This window comes from Camarhynchus parvulus, chromosome 8, assembly GCF_901933205.1.
Source record: "Camarhynchus parvulus chromosome 8, STF_HiC, whole genome shotgun sequence".
NCBI classification, from domain to species: domain Eukaryota; kingdom Metazoa; phylum Chordata; class Aves; order Passeriformes; family Thraupidae; genus Camarhynchus; species Camarhynchus parvulus.
The window spans coordinates 4680714-4705092 of record NC_044578.1 but is presented as its reverse complement, the minus strand read 5'-3'; the positions used below and the strand labels follow the sequence as shown (position 1 = coordinate 4705092).

Here is a 24379-nt window from a genome sequence, read left to right as displayed (position 1 = left end):
TGAAGCCACTGCTCCCCCAGACTCCCAATGGCATCAGCAACACGACTCCAGTTCCAGCAGGGACCAGGCATTGAATGTTTGAGCTGGTTCTTGTGTTCACAGGGGTCTCCTCTAAGGGTCAACATCATCAAGGTCACTTTTAGGCTCCCCAATCATCATAGGAGACTCTGAGCCCTTTCAAACACACAGGGAACAGGGAGAGAAGGACACAGTCACTTTTGTAAATACACAGTTGTTCACAGTATGGTCAGTGATGGTTCTGACCTGACCCCAAGGGACCAGCTGCCCCACAGAGGCACACACCAGGGTGTAAGGGGGTAAATCTGCTCCCATTTTACCTGCTGCAGGTGCCTCTCTCCATTCTCATTGGCAGGGCTGCTTTCTGACCCATTGCTGCTTCCAGACTGATCCTTCTCATTCAGCAGGGCTGTGGCATAGGCCAGAGTGTCCTGAGTAGCAAACAGTCCAAGAGAGTGTCAGGGATTGTGGTGATCCCTTCATTTCACATTTTTTAACATTTTTATTATTATTGTTTTAAAACAGTAATAGCTGCTGTAGTGAGACAGCCGAGTCACCACAGCCGAGTGGTGAGACAGCTGAGTTACCACTAATGAGTGAATACTCATTAGTGAGTATTCACTAATATCACTCAAGGGTTAATTTTCTCCAGGAACAACCACAGGGGCTGAGCTTCCAAAGGAAAACCAGCCTGAAGTGCACTGAAATATCAAAGAATCATTAAGGTTGGAAAAGACCTTTTAAGATCATCAAGTCCAACTGCCAAACCAGCAGCACCACCGTGCTCATCACTAAACCATGGCCTCAAGTGCTGTATCCACATATTTTTTGAACACTTGCAGGGATGGTGAGTAAAGCTGCCAAACCCAAAGATGCTTCCAAGAAAAGAAGTAAGCAAGTTTAACATCCTCTGCCAGGATGACACATACCTGTGCTGAAATAGTGCGCTGGAAGGTTTTTGCAGTGGATGTTTCATTGGACACGTTACTCTGAGGAGCCCAGTAATGTTCAGACATCTGCATAAAAAGCCAAGAAAGCCATACATTTGCCATTTGATTTTCACTTGTGTAAAGCCTCAGCCACTTGTGATGATAGGTGAACTAAGACTGGAAAAAGCTTCCTGAACCCTCTGGCAGCGAGCTGGAGATCTGGGGCACAGACACTTAAAATGCAGCCACAAAGGTTACTGTCCCTCAGCTGCAAACCAGCACCCACCTTCTGCTGAGCTCCACGTTTCCAGAGTGTCCTTGGATATTTATGAAAGATATGTTGGCCAAACTATGTTGAATTTAGAGGGAAGAACAAACACTACACGTGTGGGAGGAAAAGCTGCATCAGTCGGCAGCTGTGCTTTGTGCAAAGCTGTGATGATTCTGTAAGGAATCCAATCATTTAAACATTCTCCTGCATCAACACACAGGCAATGGAAAACTGCTTTTTTAGAAAAGCTGAAGCCTCCCAACACGAATACAGTGGCACTGAAAGCTTCCCACATAGCAAAGAATAATCACTGCAACCATTCACACTTGGTTTTATTCACTGTAAATGCATTTATGCCTGAAACATGTGGGGGGCTACTGAAATTCTGGCATTGCACCAGATTAGCTGCATCCAAGTAGTCCTTGTAAGAAATGAAGTATTTTGTCTTTAGAGCCATCTCAGAGAGCCATGCAGAGGATGGAGATTATCCATCCATGATTATTGCTGTAAATGAGTGACAATTTCCCTGTTACAGCCAAATTACCTTTTTCTGTAGCCACTGCACAGCCCAACTCCAGTGGTGTGAATTCTCCTTGAAGTAATCTTTTGCAGTAGGGCACCTTGGGAATTGAAATTATATTCATTAGTCAGGAACAAGGCATTCTGGACAACACAAAAAAAAATACAAAAAAAAATACAAAGACTCCTCTCTCTTTGCACTGCTGCCCTCTGTGTGCACTGTTATCACTGCAAACTGACTTAAACTCTACAGCCCTGCTGATAATTAAATTAGCAAAAGCAATAATTTTAGTAAAATATACTCAAAGCAGTCTACCCCACAGGTTCACATATTTCAGAATTATGCTTTATTGGGACATATGCCAAGTTCCAAACAAAGTGAATTTAGGACTCGTAATATTTCAAAAACCTGGAACAGCTTCCCTATGTTTATCTGGTGTTAATGTCAGACTCCTGCTGTGCAGAATGGCCCTTTTCTTTATAAACAGCAATTACCATTTGTTACCTGAGAAATCCCTTCAGGTACCAACCAGTAAAGATTTCACTTCATACTGGCACGTGTACTACCAAGACCTTGCACAGTAACAAAGGCTAAAACTGATCAAAGCCAGGAGTAGTGGGTTTTACAATAGTCACAGAGGGAGCTAAGGCAGGGATGAGGTTAAAGCCTGGAACCTTCATTACTCACTTCTGAGCCAGGGTAACCAGGAACTTGACACACTGGTAGCAACGGCTGCTGTCCACGTGGTTGCTGTGGTGCATCAAGGCTGTGGGGAGAAACACATGGATTAGAAACCACAACCCAGATTTCCATCTACCAGCCAGCCTGGAAACAAAGATGAAGCTAAAATTTTAAGTTAGGGAATAGATTTTGTTTCTACAGATGTGAGCATGAGTATTTGTGTTAAACACACTGCTGTAAGCGCTGGTAGTCTGGAGTCTTCCACAACTCTACTGGATTAAAAATAGAACTGCTGCATTTTCACTTTGATCTTTCAAATGCAGTACCTGAATTTTAAACAGCCCTAATGCAGTTATTCTTCCCCTATAATCCATTCTATGTTAGATAATCACTATGGTTACATTTGTCTGAAGGAAAAAAACCAAATTGTCTGAAGCCCCCATAAATGAACCAGATCACCAGCTTCCACCTGGATCAAAGTTTGCAAAGCCAGAGGAATGTTTAAAGCTTCTCCACATAAACAAGCATAGCAGAATTCAACAGCCATGAAACTGTTCCATGGGAGACTCAGGCAAAACCCCAGGCCATTCCTACCAGCAAGTTTTCTCTGCCATGAATTCCCACCTCTTGAACAAAATTCTCTGACTGAGGAGAAGCACAAAGATTTCCACGGAGCTGCCCCAATCAGATTTGCTACTCAAAAGTTGCTCTGTCCATAGCAGTCAGCAAAGAACACTGTAGTGAAACCTCCAAAGCCGGCAAAAATTGTTTGGGAACTGCAAATTGCCAGTTTTAATACTGTTGAAGCAGAGCAGATGATAAAAATTACAGCACTGCTGTACTACAAATTATGCACAAGCATCCTATTAAGGAGCACCAAAACCTATTATGTGCTGATTTCCCTTTCCTGGATTAAAACCAGTCAGTGTGAGGGATGCTGTTCAATGCTGTTGTGAGGAAACTTCAAGGTAAAACTACAAGTTTCACTCCCAAACCTCAGGGCAGTTCTCAAAGCCTTCAACATAAAAATCCAATTGAACACTTGCACTTCTCTGCAGAGGAAAAAAGGTCATGTATTGCTCAAGTAACAGCACAGAATTGGTCCAAGTGGGACCAATTTATCCAGAAATTAAAATAATCACTTAGTTATTCTCTTACAGTGCTGCATATTTCCTTCTCTGCCATCAGCCACACATGGAAACTACTAAACAGGGGAGCACTGATGAGAGAAATGAAGAACAAAGCTAAATACTGTTTCTCCCTAAATCAAAATCCAAAATAACTGAAGGTGAAAGCCACAATCTGAAGCAGCTCCTCACCCAAACAGCCATGAAAGAGCTGCTCCAGCTGCACTAACCCATCAGAGGGGCTCTCTGTGTAACCCCACATTTCATTTACACACCAAAGCTGCTTCTCCTGATGCACATGAAATAAGTTATTTCTTTATGTATCTTCTTACTTCTGAATTTTTTCTCTTTGAATGCTTCAGTAAAGTTTTGTATCTAATGGAGAGACAACACTTTGCAGGAGCAGCAACAGGTGAGAGCCACCTGTCCCACTCTGGGGCTCCACTGCAGTCAGCAGGGCAAGCATCCTGCTGGGCTGAACCAGGTTCTTTCTATGGTAATCAGGGTGCTGACAAAACAAAAAGACTGGCAGCTTCTTGAGATATGGAGGAAATAAAAATTAATGTTAAGGTTACAGAATTCGAACAGTTCCTCTATTATGGTAATCAAAGGTACTTTTCTTCCTCCCCATTACACATACACTCTGATCTGCCCCTTATTTAAATAAGTTAGCTCTCTTTCCTGTTCAATTCCTTTCTAGTTTGCTGTCACTGTGACATTCCAATAGTTATTTTGGATTTTCTTAGAGCATTTTTGGAGTGACAGGGGCTAAACAAAATATGTCAAGTTTTTTTTTCCTGAGAAGTAGAACAGTTTAGGAGGATTGGGAACCAGGAGATGGAGTGAACCTCTACCACCATGAGGGTCAGCAGGAGACAGGAGTGTTCACCCACTGGCTTACTTGCCTATTAATCCATTTTCAGTTTCAAAGGCAAATTTGATGCGCTCTACTTGCAATGGATCTTCAATAACCTGTTAAGAAAGAAAAATATCAACTTAGGTAAGTTGTGTGTGATGCTGTATGGAATAGTCTATTCTATGGAATAGTTTTACCCACCCCCACATGCAAAACAAGTAAGAGTGAAGTTTTATGTATCACTGGATTATCAAGACAGATTTTAGGAAGTAATAAAATTCACTCTGAAGGATTAAAGTACATGTGGATGTTGAAATTATCAATGCAGTCCCAACTTTTTTCATTACACATCAATACAAAAATCTATCCTGTACAAGTTTTACCCTTCACCTACCAGGATCTCATGGAGTAACTGGAATATGTTTTTCAGTTCATGAGGAGGAGCAGTTTCCAGTTGAGTCTGCGTGTAAGAAAAAGTTACTTAGATAGCAAAATAAGCTGGTTAAGGAAAGAATTTCAAGACAGCTTTACAGATTTTTGAAAATTTATTAATTTTAACAGTAAAGGCCTAAAAAAACCTAAACCCCAACAGCCCCTCCAAATCCAACAAAGTGGATTGTTCTGCGGGGATGGCACAAGACACAGGATGACCAAAGGCTGGGAGAAACACCCATGGGACAGGCTTGTGCTGGCTTTGTGTGTACCTTGATGAAGTGCAGCACAGTGAAGGAGAAGTGCTCGTTGCAGAAGCAGCAGTACACCACCATCTCCATGAGCACCGACAGCGACCCCGTCAGCTCCCGCAGCGCGTGCATCACCTGTGGGCACAGCACTCCCTTCACACACAGCTGCCTCACAGAAAACAAGGCTGTAATGCAGTGTTTGTCCTCCCCAGGAAGGATGCAGCTCTTTTCCCCAGTGCCTGCATGGCTCAGGAGGCTGAACTCCTGCTCTCACAGCACTTCTTCAGCTCCTGATGCTCACCACCAAGGGTCGAGCATCATCCATTAAGTCAGACCAACTCAAGATAGCACCTGCATTTGATATGGTAAAAAGCTGCACAGGCCCTTGTAAAATGTGCATCAAACCAGGCCCCAAAGCTTAGGGATACACTAGAATATGAAGAGGACAAGAAACTAAAGGTGTCTTCTTGTTTAGGCCTAAAACAGCCACTGGTGTTGGATATTCGGTGTTTTTCATGAAAGGATTTGTCAAAGGAATACATCAGGTAAGTTTTTAGGTTGAAGCAAGGTAGAATTTAGAACAGATACCTCCATTAAGTAGGGTTTTCCCTCAGACAGGAATAGCAAGGCTTCCACTTCTTCATGGAGTGCCAGAAGTGGCCCTGAAGCGGTGATGCTGAGAGGTGGACGCTGCTTAAAGAGACCAGGAGCTATAACAGCAAATACAAAAACAATCCACTCATAGATTAGTTTGTTCTAGCACACCTTGAAGACACTGCTGCTCATTTGGCACCATGAAATCCCTCATGACACTCATCTCAACTAGTTTATAGCTCGTGTGCTACCACTTCAAGTAACAAATCTCTTGCACCCTGAAGTGTCACTTATCTTAGTGCCAGCAGACAAAAGAACTGCAGGAAGGTCAAAGCAAAATGTCCACACACTATCAGTAGTTTGAGCTTTAGTTTTACTCCCAATCCCTCTTGCACATTCATCATATCCAGAATATTTATAATTCTCCTGTTACCTTCTGATTTTTGACTGCTTTCAACCTCAGACAGAAATTAAGTTATTATTTTAAAAGACAACACCAAATTTCTCCTTCAGGAAACTAAAAATTTTAACTTATTCCTTTTTTTATCTTTATGTGGATGTTTCTGCCTCTCATAAGAAGTAACTAGGAGAGAGTTTAATTGTTTGTTATTCAGTAGCTTAGTCTAAATACTCCCCTTTAGATTAGCATGAGACAGCACAAGTCTAAACAAAATACAGCCTGGGAGTCTGTTCAGCCAACAACACAGCTCAAATCACTCACATGAGGAAATACCTTTTAGGCACATGGGGAAGGGAAGAAGGTACAAAACTGTTAGGATCAAGATCTCCCTCCCCCCAAAATACTGTTTGCCACTCAATACATTTACAGCAAAATCAGAAGTAATCAAACTTGTATTAACCGTTTCTGCCTTAAATTCAAAATCGCTGTATTTTCCTCACTAATATTAAGTTACTCCAAATCAATGTAACTGAAATGCCAAGGCACCAAAAGACAAAACCACAATTCTTACCAACATTTCTTTGTGAGGAGACATCAGAGTGCAAGACAAGCAGTGCTACAGTGTTGTGGAGATATCCAAACTCACGTGCCTGTGCTGAACTCCACCTGCGGTTCTGCTTGAGTCAAAGACACATTTAATTAACTTTGGTTTATTTAATTGACTCCGTTAAGCCAAAATAATATTCTTACAGTCCACCACCATGGTCTAATACTTTGGAGTGGGTAAAAATTTTATTATTATCAAAACCATCATCCCTACTTCTGCCAAAACAGTTATTTCCAGGCTAACTACACATAGGTGGGCTCACACTTGCACGAGGTTTGTGGAATAATTGAAGGATTTGTCTATTCTATCATAGGAAAAGTATTTATTCATAATTTAAACATCATAAACAACGTGGGGATGGCCTGTACCTGATTGCTTTGCCTGTTGGGGCCAAGGAGAAAGTTGACCATGTGCCTCAGGGCAGAGTGCCTGAGGAGAAGACTGCTAGCCCTTATTCCCTGCTAAGAAGACAAAAACAACAAATTACCTTCCAGGCAAAGAATTAGTGCTCAAGAGAACAGAAGTAAAATGCACAGGCTAAAACCTGCATTTTCTATTCTAAAACCCCCAAAATATCCCAACACAGATCAATAAGATAAACTGCTAAGAGTTGTCTCATTGTACACAGCACGTGACACAAACCAGAGCAGAATCAGCAGATGCACAGTAAATGTCTTACAAGAAAAAAATAAGGCAAAAAAATAGAGAAATAGAAATAGTAAATTCAGTCAGTTATTCTGCTCCCCATGGAATAGAAATCCTGAATGCTTGATTTTTATATATATACACATATAATTTTTTTAAGAACAACTCCATATCACCCTTTAAAACAGACAACCAAAATTCAGATGCTGGAAATGACATCTTCCACTGGTATACTTTTGTGATTTTATCCTAATCCATTATTCAAAGCCATTTATTTAAAAAACAAACCAAAATAAACCCGATTACTCCCAATAAAAGTTCTGAGTTTCACTGTGCTGCAAACTCTGCTATGAATTAAGATCACTAGCTGCTTTATTAATGTCTGTTTTAAAAGTTAAATAGCCATGAGAAAACAATGTTTTCTTACCTTCTGTACAAAGTTATTGAATAGCAAAAAGTACTGAGCACAGTTTTTACAGTTTTCAGGTACATCTTTATCCAGTAGAGCAAGTAGCACCTCCAGTAACTGATGTAGAGTTTTTAACTGTGAAAAGAAAAGTATTTTTAATGTAAAGAGCTGTCTACTGCTTAAAACCCCAAAGTGTTTCAAACACCTCCTGGGCAGAAGGAGATGAGCATTAACTTAGAAATTAAGAGGGAGGATGAGCTCACACAGCTCTGCCTGCAAACAGAGCAAGAGGCACCAGGGAGAGCCAAGCCAGGGGATGGCTGGAGAGGAGGTGGCACCCACTGACCTTCTCCTGATAAAGCAAGGCACTGTCGAGGGTTTTTTCAAGGATTGTGGCCACAGCAACTCGCACCTCCCTCACGCTGCATTCCAGGAGGAAAGTCCTGGAAGAGAAAAGGTGAAGCTGCAAAGAGAACTGGAATCAACATGTACACACAGCTGCTGCGATTAAATGTGGTGTTTGTTATTTTAACAGTCCAGATACATTCTGTACTGTACTTCTGTGGATAAGCTTTAACTTAGATTCACACACTCCTGCTTGTAGTAAGGCCTGTAATATTTATATTAATATATTTATTCATTTAAATAAAAAAAAGCTCTGAAAGGTCTCATAAGATGTTGTTCAATGCAAATTAAAAGATAACATTTTCTTTACACTGACACACTTCTTTCAGCATGTCAGATTTCCAATAATTTGTTTTCAAAGCACCTATTAGCTGATCCTTAACTTGGCAAGAAGAAAATCTTCCCAGTTCATCTGTGATGCTTGTCAGGTAAGTATTTAACTTACCTTACCCCCCACCCATTTCATCATGTTCTCCTTTCTCACCACTTGCAGAGCTGACCACACAAACTTAAGCACATTCCAAGTCCACTGAATTCATCACCTGATCCTCCTCCATGCACACTGCACTATCTAATTTGATTTTCAACATTCTTAGAAAGCTGCACAGAGAAAATACTAAAAACAAAACTCCAAGTCATTATCTAAAGCATCTGTTTAAAGAATGTGCACAGTCAACACATTTGGGAATACATCAGCACAGGCCAGATCATGTTATGAGGAAGCTTTATCCACACTAGAGACACAAAACACCTCAGACAGAATCACCAGGACTTACTTTACAAGCTCCCGGCCCTCTGGCCCAACAAAATACTCCACCAACCACTGACAAGCATCAATGCTTTTGGAGAGCAGTGCATCTATGGTGGCAATCCATTCTTCTGTATCAGCCCTTCAACAAAACAGGGACAACTATCAGTAATCCAGGAGGAAAAACACCTCCCAAAATTAAACCATGCTTCTTGTTTGCCTTACCTGAGTTTCTTCTTGGTTCGGAGATAGGTTTGGAAGAGGAATTGGACTGCCAGCTGTAAGCTCACTTTTGCCATGCAGGGATAATAGGGATGCTTTACCTTAGTCTGAAAGAAATATCAAATTTACTCCAGAGCAAAAGGATGCCTGCAGCACACGTTGTCTCTTAAACACATCAACATGTCCTATTCAAGTTATTTGCTTCACTTGGAAAAAACAAACCACAGCATTTTTCTGTGCTAAGTCAGTCTCCAGTGCTGACTTTGCTACTTAAAAAATATGCTAAAAGAGGAGCAAACTTGCTGTAAGGCCAACTAGATCTGTGGATTTCAAAAATTTCATAAATGCTGTTTGTTTAGGACTCCATTTAGAAAAACTTAATTAAGAAACTAGTACCAATTAAACTCTATCAACTTTGAGAGTAATTAACACCAACTTTTGGACCTTCCATATGGAGAGGGATTTCTGTCGCTCTAGAGGCTCAGTTTGCATCATTATAAAAGGTATGGGTTGTTAAATAAATTTTACTGGGGCAAAATGATGTTTCTCCCAGTACTAGAAAAGGAGGCTGGAGTTTGCTTTGAGGCAGATGTTATCATCAGCATCCAAAATTACTGGAGGCAAGGAATAGCTTGTCTGGAAAAGCAAAATCATGTCAACTCTTCCAGTTTTCCTGGTTTGACCCAAATAACTTTTGTGGCCATTTTACCCAACATACTTTGAACACTCTAAGATTAAAATCCAGGTACTTACAGCATTCAGGGAAGCTAATGACAGAACAAAACTGAAGTAGTCACTACTGTATACATCTCTGTTCTTCATAAATTTCAAGTTTTCATCTCTCACCATCTGTAAAAGTAAGAAGGCAAAAAAAAAAAAAGTTGTCAAAATTCACTTCTCTAACTAAAACTTCATCTTTTATGTAAATATGTGGTGTTTAAAAATCAGTGTCAAACTTATTCTGTTTCCTTTTGAATCACTACTTCAGCAGAGGGAAAATACATACAGGAGATTTAGAAGATCTGGTATAAAACCAGTGATTTTCTTTCAAAGATATTACAAAACAGCAGATGAGGGACTTAATCATTTGGCCATTAAGGGAGAAAAGGAAGAAATTGCAGATAAGTTCTACTTTTTGCTTGTTTTTAATAAACAAGCCAAGAGAACACTCCTCAAACCAGAAAGGCATGCCTAACAAATTTAGATGCAGAGAGCAAGGAATCCTGCTGTAATTACAAGCTGCAGCCACAATAAGGTATTTAAATGCCAAGCCCTTCTTTTTTCAAATGAGATTTCGCTGAAAGACTCTCAATAAATTTGAGCCAAGCTCTGTTCATTGTAATAACACAATCCCAGATACAAGAATGCCCAAAGTGGCTGTTAATGCCCTGAAACAGCCCAGGTGGAGGGCCAGACACAGCCTGCAGAGTTTATTCTCCCTGTATGTGTGATGCAGGCTCTCCTCACTGCTCCTCCTCTTTCTGCACTCTTGTGAACTCAAGAACCTGAGGATCACTGTAATTTGCCATCATCTCCACTGCTCCTCCAGTGTACTCCAAATGAAGCACCTTCTGTGCTGTTGTCTCTCCCTGCCTGCAAGCTGACTGCTGCCAGATCTCATGTTTGATTAATCTGCCTGCAGTTTCTTCAAAGCAAAGAACTGATGGGCCAATTTTGTGAGAAAATACAGCGAAACTTAAAATAAGCATCACCAAAGAGCTTGTTAGTAACTTTATGTCAGAATCCAGAGTTGCTTTTTAGTTTTCCTACAAGGGAATTACTTCAAGGTAATCTTTAAAAGTTACCATGTTTCTCTCACTACGTGCTCAAACTTTATGTGAGCAGAATTTAGTTGTCACTTTCAGTGTGCTCTACCTGATAAATCCTCACAGGCATTTTCTCTACAAAGAGCCCCTTTTTTTCTCCTTTTCGAACCAGCTTGGTCAAGATGGACAGACGGTCACTGTTGGGCCTGTGGGGTCGAGGTGATGACTGGGGTGATATTTCTGGTGAAGAGGGAGCAGATCTGAAATATAAACAAGCTGAAGGTGAATAAAGAAATCCTACAACAAATCTGTTTAGGTGTAAAACACCATTGCAGCCAGAGTGATCTCACGGAAATTTTCAAGACAGCCTGACTGAGGCTGTCAGTCTGCTTGAACTTGCTGCAATAATGGTAATAAACAAGCAGCTTAAAAACCAAACAAAACCAACAGCAATACATTGCTTTGCTGGACAGTAATTATTCAATTCTTAGTTGTGCAGAGATGTTGGAACTCTGATGGCTGAAAACTTCGAGTTTCCTGAATTTAAGGGTGCCAACCCTCAAGTAAACACCTCGTTTGACCTGAGACCTTGGAAAAGGCTTCAAAAATTGAGTGAGAGCACAGAAACAGTGTGTGTGTAGTTTGGATGGTATTGTGTGATCTCAAAGGGTGAAAAAACTTAGATTTGGGATTTTAGGATAAGGTGATATATAGGAGCCAAGATGGAGAATTTTGGGTGTGCGTTAGTTGTCTTTTTTGCCCCTTCTTCTTCCTTCTTCTTCACAAGTCTGGGTGGTTTTCTCTAATTGGGTGAAAGATGCTTGTGTTATGGGTTTTGGGCGATCATAATTGGGTTAGAAGCATAAATAATATAGATGTCAACTGTTTATCAGATAATTGAGACTTAAATAGCCTTGAATAGACACCATTTTAGCTCACTTTCTTGACTCAGAAAGAGCTCATATCCCCTGAGTTTGTAATAGAGAAGGGTGAGAAACTTCAGAGTGAGACTTCAAACCCAACATCTCCTGAGTTTTATTTGGCCTGACCTTGGAGCCAGACAGAGCCTGGTATTCCAACAGAGAGAGGTCTAGATATCAATATGAGAGAAACCTTTCTGGACACAAGAGGAACTTACAAGGAGAGGTCCTCAGCTTCCTGCCTCACGACACTGACTCTGCTTTTCTTTGGCAGCACAGGGGAGTTCTGGTCGGACACTCTCTGGTAGAACAGCATGTAGGCGTTCCAGTAGCGCCGGCGCACGTCGGGGTAGGGATTTGCTGTGGGGGTAAAAGGCAGCCCATGAAGGCCCTTGAAGGTTTAGTACCTTTCCCATTCCTATATGGAAGCAAAACTGGGGGTACAAGTAATGTGAACTGCAGCAGTATAAATTTGTCAGATCTAAACATCAGTCTGTGTCAGTGATTAAAAGGGTCTGAATTACAAAACAGATGAATATTGGATATGTATTTGGAATAAATTCCTTAAAGCATTGGAAAGTTCAACAATATGATGCCACACAGTGTTCCATGAAGTCATTCTCACTAGCCTAAAATAAGGGCTGTTTTATGTTTGATTGGGGCTTTTTTTAAACTGTATTAACAAGGTGCCATTTTGCTTTTCAATCTCTACTATTAAGTCTATAACAGTGAATATGGCATAATTCATATTAGGCCATACACAAGCTGTTCTGTCCTTCAGTGAGGGGAAGGCTTTAGGGGAAAATATGGTTCAGAAGGAATATTAGTCCAAGTAACTCAAAGTACCTATAATGAACTAAGCTCTACTGCTACTGAAATCAGTATGAAATTGAAGCTACTGTAAATCAGTCTGTACTTCTGCTTACATTGATCATAGACTTTAGGTCTATATTCTCCACCAAAACATTCATATTCCAGGGTTTCATCAGTCAAATCAAATTCTTCAACAACGGTGTCATTAAATTTATACCACTTTCCTTTTCCACATCCTCTGTGATCAAAACAGAACAGAAACACAACAGAAACAAAGTTAGTTGACTGTCTCAGTAAAAAAACAAACCACCCTGAACAGCCTAGAAGTGACAAGCCTGAACTCACATTTGTTTTGACAGCAAGAAGAAAGCTTAGTTCAACTGATGTCAAAGTTGCCATTTTAAAAAATAACCTTGATTAAAACTATGAGAAGCACATCACCTGCAAGTCAGTGTCACAGGGAGCCATTAAACTGCAATACAAGGTACATAAGAATTAATGAGAATTTTACTCTGTGATGTCCCATATCACTGTGTCATTGCCTCATGATAGGTGCTGAGAAAGGGAAGAGTGGTTCCAGAAGAGCTCTGGATGGCTCCATGCACCAGAACAAGAAGCCTTTAGACAGCTCTGAAACCTCCCCCATGAACCTTCTTGCCCGTTACCTCCTGTCCTTGATGAAGGAGTAGTAGTGCCCTGCATGAGCCTGGCCACTGTGGACAATCACACCAACGAGCTCGTAGTTTTCTGTAGGGGCAACCTTCTTCCTCGGGGAGCCTCCTCCTCCCTGCTCTGTGTTCCTGCCATTTTCCCCCACTTCTGAGGACGAGTCCTGACGAGCCATCCCTGACACAGTGTAAGGTTCCATGTTCAGCATCCAGGGAAACTGTTTGAAGAGACACTTTGGATTAATCAAGACATTGCAGTGTGTACATGCTTTGTGTAATTTTAGGTATCAATACTTCCCACACTGGGAACACCAAAGGAAAATACGGAACTTCAAATTCTTATCCTTGTTACACAGATGTTAAATAATAAACTTTCTTTAAAGAGTGTTTCTGCCTTGCTTTCTGAAAGGACTCCGAGAATGTTGCAAACAAAGAAAGCTCTAAGGAAAAACATGTATTTTCTGTAGCACTACCATGTTGTAATGTATCACACATGCTCAAAATCTCTGCTCAAAATGTGAGGAAAAGAAGGAAAAATGAATAGGAAGAATGAGAGTCCACTACACAAAGTAGCTGGGGAAGGCACCATAAAGCAAAGTTTTCTTACCCTTATTTGTTCATCGTATTTAATAGAACGGCCACTCTCCCAGTCAAAGCCAAACCTCATCAGGTGAATCACCAGCAGGCTGGGCAAAACCTTAATGCAGGTGCGCTTCACTGTAGTTCTCTTGAAAAGAAACAAGAATATCACCTCTATCTGACACCCCAGGCCATCTGCAGCATCCTTCTAGAGATTCACAGTGAAAATCCAGCCATGGGAAGTCATAGGTGTCCACAGAAGCCAGGGTGTCCACAGGATGACTGGGGTACATCTCAATACATTACACAAAACTTGACCATCCTGCTATCCCTCTAAACTTTTAGTTTGCTTTAAAATTTTAGAGGCATTGAACCTTTTGTCTTCAATGCAGCAAGAGTGAGCAACATCTAAGAATGTTTTCCATGACCATGTAATGCTTAGAAAACATCAAACTGCACATAAATCTTCTTTCACAAAAATTAAGAATCGATACCTTTTCTTTGCACTTTTCACAGTAGTATGCATTGCTTCCTTCCAGAACCTCTCCTCTAACAAACTGATCCAGTGATATTTCCAGGCTTTGACATGAAGTCACACCAAGGTTGAGAGCCATGAAGGCTTCCTTCACGCTCATACCTAAATTCAAGAAGAAAAACACATTAGGATTTACCCAACTGGCAGGAACAAGACAGATGTTTAGGAAAGAATATTGCATTTGCCCCACAGCTATCAAAGCTGTGATGCTCACAGGGGCATTTATCTACTTTTCAGTGCTGCTTTGACCTAGATATTTTAATAGTTCTGGGAGCACATAACTTGGTAGCTGACGCACTGAATGTGACATTACCTGTGAGGACAGTCCTTGCAGATCTTCTGATCAGAGAAGATTCCTTGAAAAGTATTCTTAAATATTTGGTCTCTTCCTATTTTCTGTTGGAGATGTAAAGTTAGACATCAGTTGGATATACTGCAGGGTGGAAGACCAAGAACTCAGCAGGAATTTTAAACTCCTGAGTACTGTGCAGATTATAAAATAAGCTAAATGGCTCTCTGCCTTCTTTTCTAGAGATCAAAGCAAAAAGAGAAAAAAGGTACCAAGGATATGCATATGAACCAGAAAAGAAATTGCTGAGGTTTTTACCTTGAGGTACTCATCCATTTGATCTATAAGACTGGTGAAGAACTCATAAGCATCCTGTTGCTCTCTAACATAAAGTTCCTTATTCCACATCTTGAAAATCTGTATAAAATATATTTATATATTAATAGGTTGTTGTTTCATATACACATCACTAAGTAAAGTATTTTTAATATAAATTTATTTTAACATGTTTTGTTTTTTTGAATTAGAGCTTGCTTTATAAATTCTGCAATTGAAAAAGGCTGAATAAATGATTACTTTTTAAGTAGAAAAGCTACAGATTCGAAACAAAAAGATGCAATACCTTCCAAAAGTTCTCAGGTACATAATATTGTAGCTTGCTTTCCATCAAATGACCAAAAAGAGATTGAACTTGATAGAACACATTGTCATCAGGATTGTCAGTATCATCATCAATGGAAAGCAAGGCCTGGAAGGAAACAAATAACCTTATTAAATTGGTTTTTGGAAAAATCATTACTATAAGCTGTCATGGCCCACAGCACTACAACTTAAAATTTATGTATTTATTGTGCATATTTATACACACACAGTTGACTTTTCATTTTACAACTTATTTACAAATGGTGCTAAGATGAAGTGATTCAAGTGAAAGTAATTACAAAAAGAGGATTTTATTGGATGCTGAACTAATTACCTCTGGGAGACCAGGCTGCATATAGAGCTGCTGGAAAACAGCATTCATGTAACAAGTAGCACCACCATTCTTCAGTCCCACAAATCCAGAAATGGAGCGACTGTCCACTGGTGGAAGGTACTAGAACGACAAATACAATTTTTGTCCCAAAAACTTGTAAAAAAATATGAGACTCCAACAACATTCTATAGTTTTTATAACCACCTTTGTATTGTAGAATCACAGAATGGTTTGAGTTGGAAGGGACCTTAATCCAGCTCCACCCCTGCCATGGCAGAGACACCTCCCACTACCCCAGGCTGCTCCAAGCTCCATCCAGCCTGGCCTTGGACACTTCCAGGGATGGGGCAGCCACAGCTTCTCTGGGCAACCTCTGCCAGGACCTTCCCACCCTCCCAGGAAAGAGTTTCTTCCTGATATGTAACCTAAAATGACCCTCTTTCAGTTTAAAACCACTCCCCCTCGTATGTGAGCTGTTAAGAACAATTTAATGGAGAACCAGGAATATAAATTCTGAAAAACTGCAAGACCACTGTATTCAGTCATTTAAATATTTAAAACATTGCACAACACTGTTGAAAATGGCCTAAAATGTAATAATAAATAACATTTGTGATATTTAGGAAATACTTTTCTTACTCAGATAATAACAAAGACACACTGGAGTATCTGCTTCTGAGGAAGATCAAATGTATCTGCATTTCCCCTTAGCTGCATTGTGGCATTTTAAACTGAAGACCATGGAAATCTCATGAATGAAGCAACAAAGTGAACCATGCCCAGCACTTCAAACCATGCTAACACAAATAAAAAAAAGCTTCTTGCTTACATCAAACTCCTTGGTGAGTGCAGGGTCACACTGGTGGTGCATGGAAAGCAGCTCCTTTGTAATAAGCTGGAGATTGGAGGGTGAGCTATCAGCCAGCATTACCAGCACCTCGTAAGCAGCTAATCTGCTGTCTGCTGTGCTGCACCTGCAGAGAAAACCACAGCTGAGATCTACTGGCTAGATGACTCAATTATTTCTAATTCCAGAAAGCTGTATTACTCAGAACAAGCAACAATTAATGTTCTAAAGAACACTTTGAGTGATTAAACACTCCTGAGGGACTGCAGAGTGCTGTTTTGGTTTTTTTTTTCCTTTCTTGGGGTAGGAGAATAGGGAAGAATCCAATGAGAAGAGTGGCAAAAGAAATACTCCTTTAAACAAGCCTCCTTTACTCCTTTACTGATACTTGCTAACATTCAGTAGAAGGAAAACAGGTGCTCTAAAAGAAGACAGAATTGGTTGAATGTCTGAGGACAAACAGACACTTTCCATCATGTAACACTGATGGAGACAAAATTACTTTTTTACAGGGAGGGAAACTTGGGAAGAGCTAGACCAGACAACATCCTTGCTGCAACAGATGAGCTTAGACCTGAGCTAGACCAAAAACCCTCCCAGCTCAGCTCTTCCCAGCAGTCATTCAGCACAGCAGCCCTTTCTTCTGAAGGCCAAAGGCTTTATTTACTTTGGGCAAAAAAAAAGAGCATGCTTGGGACAAACTGCAATGGAGCAAAGCTGGACCAAACACTAAGGTGGATCAAGTCCCATTCACTTCAGGGGTTGTTAAATGCTCCACTGGAACCTTCTTGTGGGTTTGTGGAAAGGCAGTGAGGATATGCCTGATCTAACACCAACTACTCAGTGCAACACAAACAATCCAGCTGCATTAGCTCAGAAATCCACATGAGCTAATTTACACCCACCTCTTCAGATACTGTATGGCCATAACAGCTGGGACAGGAAGGAGAAAGCCCACTCTTTTCTCCAGTTAATCTATTCTGGGCTCTATCAGCTTTCTCAGGTGCAAAGAGACTTGCTTGGTGTTAGCTTTTTTACAAAATAGGTAGAGAGAAGGGAAAAAGGAAGTAGTGGAACCTTTGAGATTCTCTTTTACAAGGAGCTTGGGAAGTTAATTTTCTGCTCATGCTCCAATTTAGCCAACTTCCCAAGCAGTAGCAAGCTAAAGGAATATTCTTTGGACTTATGAAATCAGCACTCAGTTATGCCTGAAGTTCATCATTGATCTAACAAAGCACAGACTTTGAAGTACAGAAATGCAAGGATATTGGATCACACAAAACTGTATAAAATGCTATTTGGGCATTTATGTAGGAAGTGTAGAAAACTGGAGAAATGCTCCACCACTGGTATTAAATCCTACTATCTGTAGGGTTTAATACTGACATTTGTATTCATGACACTGAAGACAAAACTCAACATAAAAAAAAAGAAAAAAAAAAGAGTTTTTACTTTGGATGGAAGTCTTGCTGACTGATTGCAGCACTGCCTGCTGGGGAATGGCTGTTCAGAATAATCCTGGATGCTCGGAACAGGAAATCATCCAACAATGGCTTAATCAAAGATGAACCTGAAACACAGCAATCTGCTGTTAAATACTTACATTATCACTGCAAATGCCAAAAAGGTGTTTCATAACAACAAAACCACTTCATAGCACCACATCAACAAATGTTTTATCAAATATTAAAGGTACTGCCAAAACCAATCCTTATAGCTCTGTATCACTTCTACTGATGTCTTCACATGACTGTCCAGTCATGTGTTAATGCAGAATTCACAGCAGTCCAGTCAATTTAAAGAGGAATACTCACCAACCATTTCCTTCTCTGCCCCACAGAGTGAGAGGAGAGTCTTGATGAGCCTCAAGTGTCCTGCTAGCAGGATGTTGTCAGCCTCACTGGTCTCACACTCGGCTGTGCGGTTGGGCTCAAAATTGTCCAGCCAAGTGATCTCATCTTCTAACATGGCAGCTGGGCTGATCTTCAGCTGCTCCATTTCTGATGCTGCAAGATAAAAAAAAAGGGAACACAGTAAAAAATAGCAGCTTTGAAAATATAGAATATAAATACAAAGAATTTCAAACAGTTTGGTAAAATGGTCTAGTTTTGCCCCCATGTGTATCAAGTAAACCTTCCACCAGGGAGCTCAGTTCACTTTCCAGAAGGAAAGAGCTGTCCTGCAGCTACCCAATGCCAAGAACAGACCATGCCAGGCATTAGCACAGGACAGTCAGCACACTGGCAGGTCCTTCTGAGCTCAAGGTGTAGTAACCCCCTTCTGCAGGCAAGTCTACATCTTTTCTACAGCCTGGAAGCTGCCATCAGAATGAAGGAATCAGGTGTCTGCACATACTTACATGTCAGGTCATCCAGTAATTGACATCTCAGGTCAAAATATTCTGTACACTGGGACAAAAGTCTGAAACAGATATAAATAGAAGAAAGGTTTACTTAAAATAAAATTTTCTCTAACTAGCTGTCTTTAAAGTCTGTGTGCTCTGTCCATCTAACCCAAAGCAGCATCTAGGTGTGCTTCTGCATGCTGCAGCTTAAAAAAAAATTCCTTCCCAACAGCTACTTCTGAATGTTAGGAATCATATTGAATCCTCATTTCTTCCCTCACCTCATAGCAATTCGAATTAGTTATCAGTTGACAATAAAACAACAACATGCTTCTTTAACTTCTCAGTTACTCCTCTAGAAATTGCAGGATATCTACTTCCAACACTTGCCAAGTGCAATCCTTTTTTCCTCAGAGCTTCCACAGCGCTGCTCATTTCAAAATGTGTCAGATTTTCTTCCTCCATAAACACACATGTGACTTACCTCTGGTTGATTCCTCTCATGATGCTGGTTGGTGACCAAAGAGGCAGCTGGGCCCCAAGAACAACGCTCAGGAGGAACTGGTTTGGCTTTTGTACATCTGGGTGGGCTGATGTGTCTGTCTGGCTAAGGGTGTACAGCTGGTCACAGGCAACGCGACGAATCTGCAACAGAGTCATTGTCATTGTCAGCACTTCCTCAAGGGCTGCAAAAATCCCCCACACTGCTTTAAAGTTAGAAATCTAACAGAAAAAATGGGCATTGCAATGGTGCAAACCAGGCTATGAGCTCTGCACCAATCAGCCAGGGTTTCTAGGAATGTAACAAACCCTGTTCATCCCTGAGGGAAAACCTCTGATAAACACAAATTGTAAATACAGATAAAGGGGTGAGATGCAATGATTTCATGCAAAATAAATAGATGACACATGATGAAATGAGGTAAGCATAAAAATCAATAGATTTTAGAATATCCAAGATAATCCTAAATCAAAAAGAATGAGTTTTAGGAGGGTTCCGACACTTGGAATAAATTTTCAAAAGTTCAGAAGTATCCATCAAATTTTACTCCAATCAAAGTTACTTGAAACTTCCCCTAAAGCAGTAATTTTACAGAATTTCTGTCATCAAAATGAGACTATTTTCTTTAGACTAATCACAGCACAGTCCTGTGCATCTCACAGATGAAACAAGCCTAGAAAATGTAATACTACAGCATTTCCTATCAACCCATCACCAAATACTGGAATTATACAAATACAATTATACAAAGGTTATTTATTCAAATACTAATCTGTGGGAATACTTGCAATAAACAATTTTATGTTCAGACCATATGAAATTATCAAAACATACACATTTCAGAAGGAGCATTTAGAGGAAGACTCTCACCTCAGCACTTGGTGATCCAAGCAGAATATCAATGATGAAATCAGCAACACAAGGCAAATTGTAAAAAGATCCTGGAACAGGAGAGTACCAGGCTATCTTATTAAAAATAATATTTTAAAATATGTCAGTTATAGTCTTGCATTAAAATACCACAGGGCCTAGAGGACATCAATACTGAAAAGCAGTAAAGGCTACTTCCTCATTTCCTTCCCTCACCAGAGGCTGCCACCATGATGTAAAAGCATTTTCCTCGCCTTCCTGCACCACCAGTGTTTACATTTCCTGTACACAAAGACTCAAGTACTAAACAGGAGCTATGCAAACAGCAGCACTTACAGAATTACAGACTTCAAAAGCAGTGCAAATATTTATATTCTGGCAGTAAGTCAGCTTTCCCAAAACATTTTACTGAAGCATAGCACTACATGCCTTATTTCAGTCCTGGAAAAAAAAAATCCCTGAAATTTTTAATGAAATGTTGTGTTTTTGCTTGAGCTGTCTTAGCTAACAAAGCTACAAGTATCTCATTATTTTTTTTTTCACTTGACTGTATCCAAAACCCGCCTCCCACCTGGCTTACACTCCAAATAGTGAATAATCCAATTTTTTCCCATACCTAGCTGCTGACTACGTAGCTGAAGGCAGGTTACTAAGAGAGACAAGGCTTCCCCAGCAATGAGAGCATCTTTGGTGGACACAGACTGCTGCCTCACACAGATCCCAGCGTGTAGTGCCGTGGGCTCCCCTTCGCTTCCTGAACTGCAGTTGCTTCCTGCATTAAAAAATAAAAGAACAAGTGCTGTAATTCATTAAATTTTACTCAGCTGTTTTCAGCTTGTGGTCAGTTCTCTGCAATTTAAAAACTTCTCTGAATGCCTGATGAATGCACATAAATTTGCTCAGATTTTTTTGTAATTTAGTTGTATAATGTCCCAAGCTGGGGGAGACCCAAGAGGATGAACATCCAATGAATTCAGTTTCAAACTCCTAAAGTGTTCAATTAAGATTAAACCAAATGCTATTAGACTGGTTTAGAGACAGTTAACCCACCTGAGCTGCTAAGTCTGTTTCTAATCCCAGCAGGGAAGAGAGTGTTGCTCTCTTTGATGGGCTGACTACTTCCCACGAGGTCCAGGCGTCCTGCAGCAGCAGCCCACGAGAGGCGCATGAAACAAGCCACTGTGGAGGTGAAATCATTCACCTCCATGGTCTGGAGGAACAAGAAACAGCAGTCACTTCTGTGATATTCAACAATCCTTGTTAATCACAGTGATGAGAGAAATGTATCTTCTGGATCAGGTCAAATTGACATTTACATTTGTTTTCCACTTTCTTCTCTACACAGGTTCAAGGATTCAAGAGTCTCTTTGTTCCCAATGAGAGACTGGTATTGCTATCTTAGGAGAAGTAATTAATTTTTTAATTCCCCATGAGGATAGATACCCTTGCCACCTATCTGGAAGCAGGCATGCTGATTTCAATCATTCAATCCATTTGGGAAGCACTGCCCAACAACCTACCACAGCACACTTGTCACATTAACTATGAAGTTTCTTTCAACTGGACTCAATGGGCTCTCAAACAACATTTTTTTAAGGTACTGAAAATAAAAAATTTCCTTTTCCCTCCACAATACCATCAAGCAAATTTAATTTTTGATGAGCTATTTGGAAAAAGCTTGTCCAATTATTTCTAATTCAAAGCATCATGGATTATAAAGCCGTAAGTTGAAGCAGGAACCTTCTCCTTTCAATTCACAGAAAATTAACAAGAGTAAAATCTTAAGAGTTAAGTGTGACTGAAGAGAAATCACAAGTAAGACTTCTGTGTACATCTGTTTCTTGTAAGCTCTTTTGGGATACTGCTTCTCTTTGTAGTGCCAAAATAATTTATGAGAGTATGTTAAAACTCAGATCAAGACTGGAAGAGACAATGATGGTCAAGAGGCTTTTAAATGGAGCTAGGGCAAAAACCTGCCTAAAAGACTGATTAAAAATCTCAGAGTTATACAGCTGTCATTGGAGATGACACTGCTACATCAGAACCATCCAACGCTTCCTTACTTGTATGGCAACTCTTGCAGCTGGGATGATTTCTTCTACCCTGATGGAGGATCTGTCAGACACGGAGAGCTGGCGGTAGGAGGACTTCTCAGGAGTGCCACAGATGGACATCTGCCTGCTGGCCTGCCTGCTCACGTTGCGGAAGGGCCGCGAGGACAGAGCTTCCACCCCATCCTTGACGAAATCCTCATCCAGCAGGGTGGGCATTGTCTGCCCAACCAGCAAAAACCTGCATTCAGAGTAAAAACATCATGGGCATTGTCTGCCCAAGCAGCAAGAACCTGCATTCACAGAGTAAACACATCATGGGCATTGTCAGCCCAAGCAGCAAGAACCTGCATGCACAGAGTAAACACATCATGGGCATTGTCTGCCCAAGCAGCAAGAACCTGCATGCACAGAGTAAAACATCATGGGCATTGTCTGCCCAAGCAGCAAGAACCTGCATTCACAGAGTAAAAACATCAGGCTTGTATTTGAATGCTCGCAGAGTGAATGGAACAGAACTCAAAGTACCAATTAACTTTAAATATTAAAAGCTGCATGCTAAAAGCCAAGAAAGCAGCACTTTCTCTAATGAGAAGCAGTTACATACCTTGCAAGCTGCAGGCAGATGGAATAGACTCCTTGTCTTGTTTCATAGTCCACCTCTGATGGGATGGAATCTCTCTGCATCACATTCACCACCAAACTTAAAAACAAATCGATAAGACAGACTCCATTTGGAAATGTTTCAATTAATTTGTCTCCATCTTTCCTTCCTCCTATTCACTCAGCTGAGTCCCAGTTCAAACTGACTTCTTTGGAGGCCAACATCCTCATTTTCTCCTTTTATATCTACAGATGGAAGCTTTCTGCTCCTGTTGGAAAATGCTTCAAGATCTCTCAGGCAGGAGTGTCATGGATAGAATTACTAAGAGCAAAGTATACTTGATAAATCTCACACAATCAGTATTGTCAGGTCTCCCAAACCACTCATACTGTGCCTCAACTGTTATCTGATGAGTCTGAATTTTCAAGACTGTAATTACAAATTTAATTTGGTTCCCACTGCATGACCTATACTGTGACTGCTTAAAATGTCCACTGGTGTCTACACAGAGTAGCGTGCAATGTACACACTTGCAAATTTGAATTGAAACACTTAAAATGTCACAAACTATCCAAGTATCAACTACTTTAGTACAAGCTACATTTCACAAGCTTATTTGTGCCTAATTTGATTTTGAGATTTAACAACCTGTACTCTCTTGGATATGACAGCTACTGGACAGTGGTGAAACAGCCTTGGGTGGATTTTTTTCTCTGAAAAAGAAGCTGACAGGTGTATTAGTGTGCTACAGTGTGGAAATAGGAAACCACACACAACTGCTAACTAAATGAAGTGCTACAAATTGAGTCAAGGTTTTGAAATCTAACCTCAAACCTCCCGCTCTGAGGAAGTTTTCACAGAAAGATTTGGCACAGTTTCTTGCCATTTCATCATCTGCAGTTGGCATCAGCTTGGAGCTCAGCACCTACAATAAGTAAATAAATACGCAGATGTAAACTACCACCCCTCTTAGTGTTCTTTACCTGCTAAGTTTGAAAGTGTAACAGAAAAAAAATCCACTACAAATGAAGCAATTAATAATACACTTACACAAAACTGCAGTCAGTAAGAGAAATCTCATACATTCAATACATCTCAAATATTTAGAATAACCATGGCACCTACAGATGTTTCTTCTGAATCAAAGCATTTTATTCTCACTGCCGTTTACATGTTAAGGGAATGGATGAAGTACATGGAATGCCATATTCTGGTTCACTTGGTGCTTCTTAGGAGCCCAAATTCTTCTTGGTTCTGGATTTTCAATTCACAGTATCCCATAAAACACCCTACAGATGGCTTACTTACTGATTCACACCTTCTGAAATATAATTGTACCACTATTATTCTGGTGTTTCTTTGTAAAACATGGCTCAGGTAATTCTAGAGGCCTTATGAACATCACAACTCTATCATCCCTCCTGTTTTAAACCAGCACTAAATTTCAGAGTGCAAATACACTCAGAAACATGGCCAGAAGGAAATCTGTGGTCTCTGTGG

At 40.5% G+C, this 24379-nt stretch overlaps 1 protein-coding gene across 1 annotated transcript in view; it reads right to left on the bottom strand.

The window, feature by feature from the left end:
• Positions 1-12: 12 nt before the first annotated feature.
• Positions 13-24379, bottom strand: part of USP24 (ubiquitin specific peptidase 24) — a 59795-nt gene continuing 35428 nt past the window's right edge. Inside the window, 38 exon segments of the mRNA XM_030953060.1 lie at positions 13-174; positions 339-449; positions 948-1034; positions 1763-1838; positions 2426-2504; positions 4452-4518; positions 4797-4862; positions 5107-5220; positions 5674-5795; positions 6651-6753; positions 7055-7147; positions 7759-7875; positions 8087-8183; positions 8922-9035; positions 9119-9222; positions 9869-9964; positions 10991-11141; positions 12020-12161; positions 12728-12852; positions 13280-13500; positions 13890-14009; positions 14356-14484; positions 14486-14498; positions 14710-14792; positions 15004-15102; positions 15308-15433; positions 15662-15781; positions 16491-16635; positions 17961-18078; positions 18323-18514; positions 18868-18929; positions 19337-19497; positions 20225-20295; positions 20841-20996; positions 21275-21434; positions 22288-22516; positions 22883-22978; positions 23707-23804. Coding sequence (XP_030808920.1) covers positions 112-174; positions 339-449; positions 948-1034; positions 1763-1838; positions 2426-2504; positions 4452-4518; positions 4797-4862; positions 5107-5220; positions 5674-5795; positions 6651-6753; positions 7055-7147; positions 7759-7875; positions 8087-8183; positions 8922-9035; positions 9119-9222; positions 9869-9964; positions 10991-11141; positions 12020-12161; positions 12728-12852; positions 13280-13500; positions 13890-14009; positions 14356-14484; positions 14486-14498; positions 14710-14792; positions 15004-15102; positions 15308-15433; positions 15662-15781; positions 16491-16635; positions 17961-18078; positions 18323-18514; positions 18868-18929; positions 19337-19497; positions 20225-20295; positions 20841-20996; positions 21275-21434; positions 22288-22516; positions 22883-22978; positions 23707-23804 — 4326 coding nt within the window. The 3' untranslated portion in view covers positions 13-111.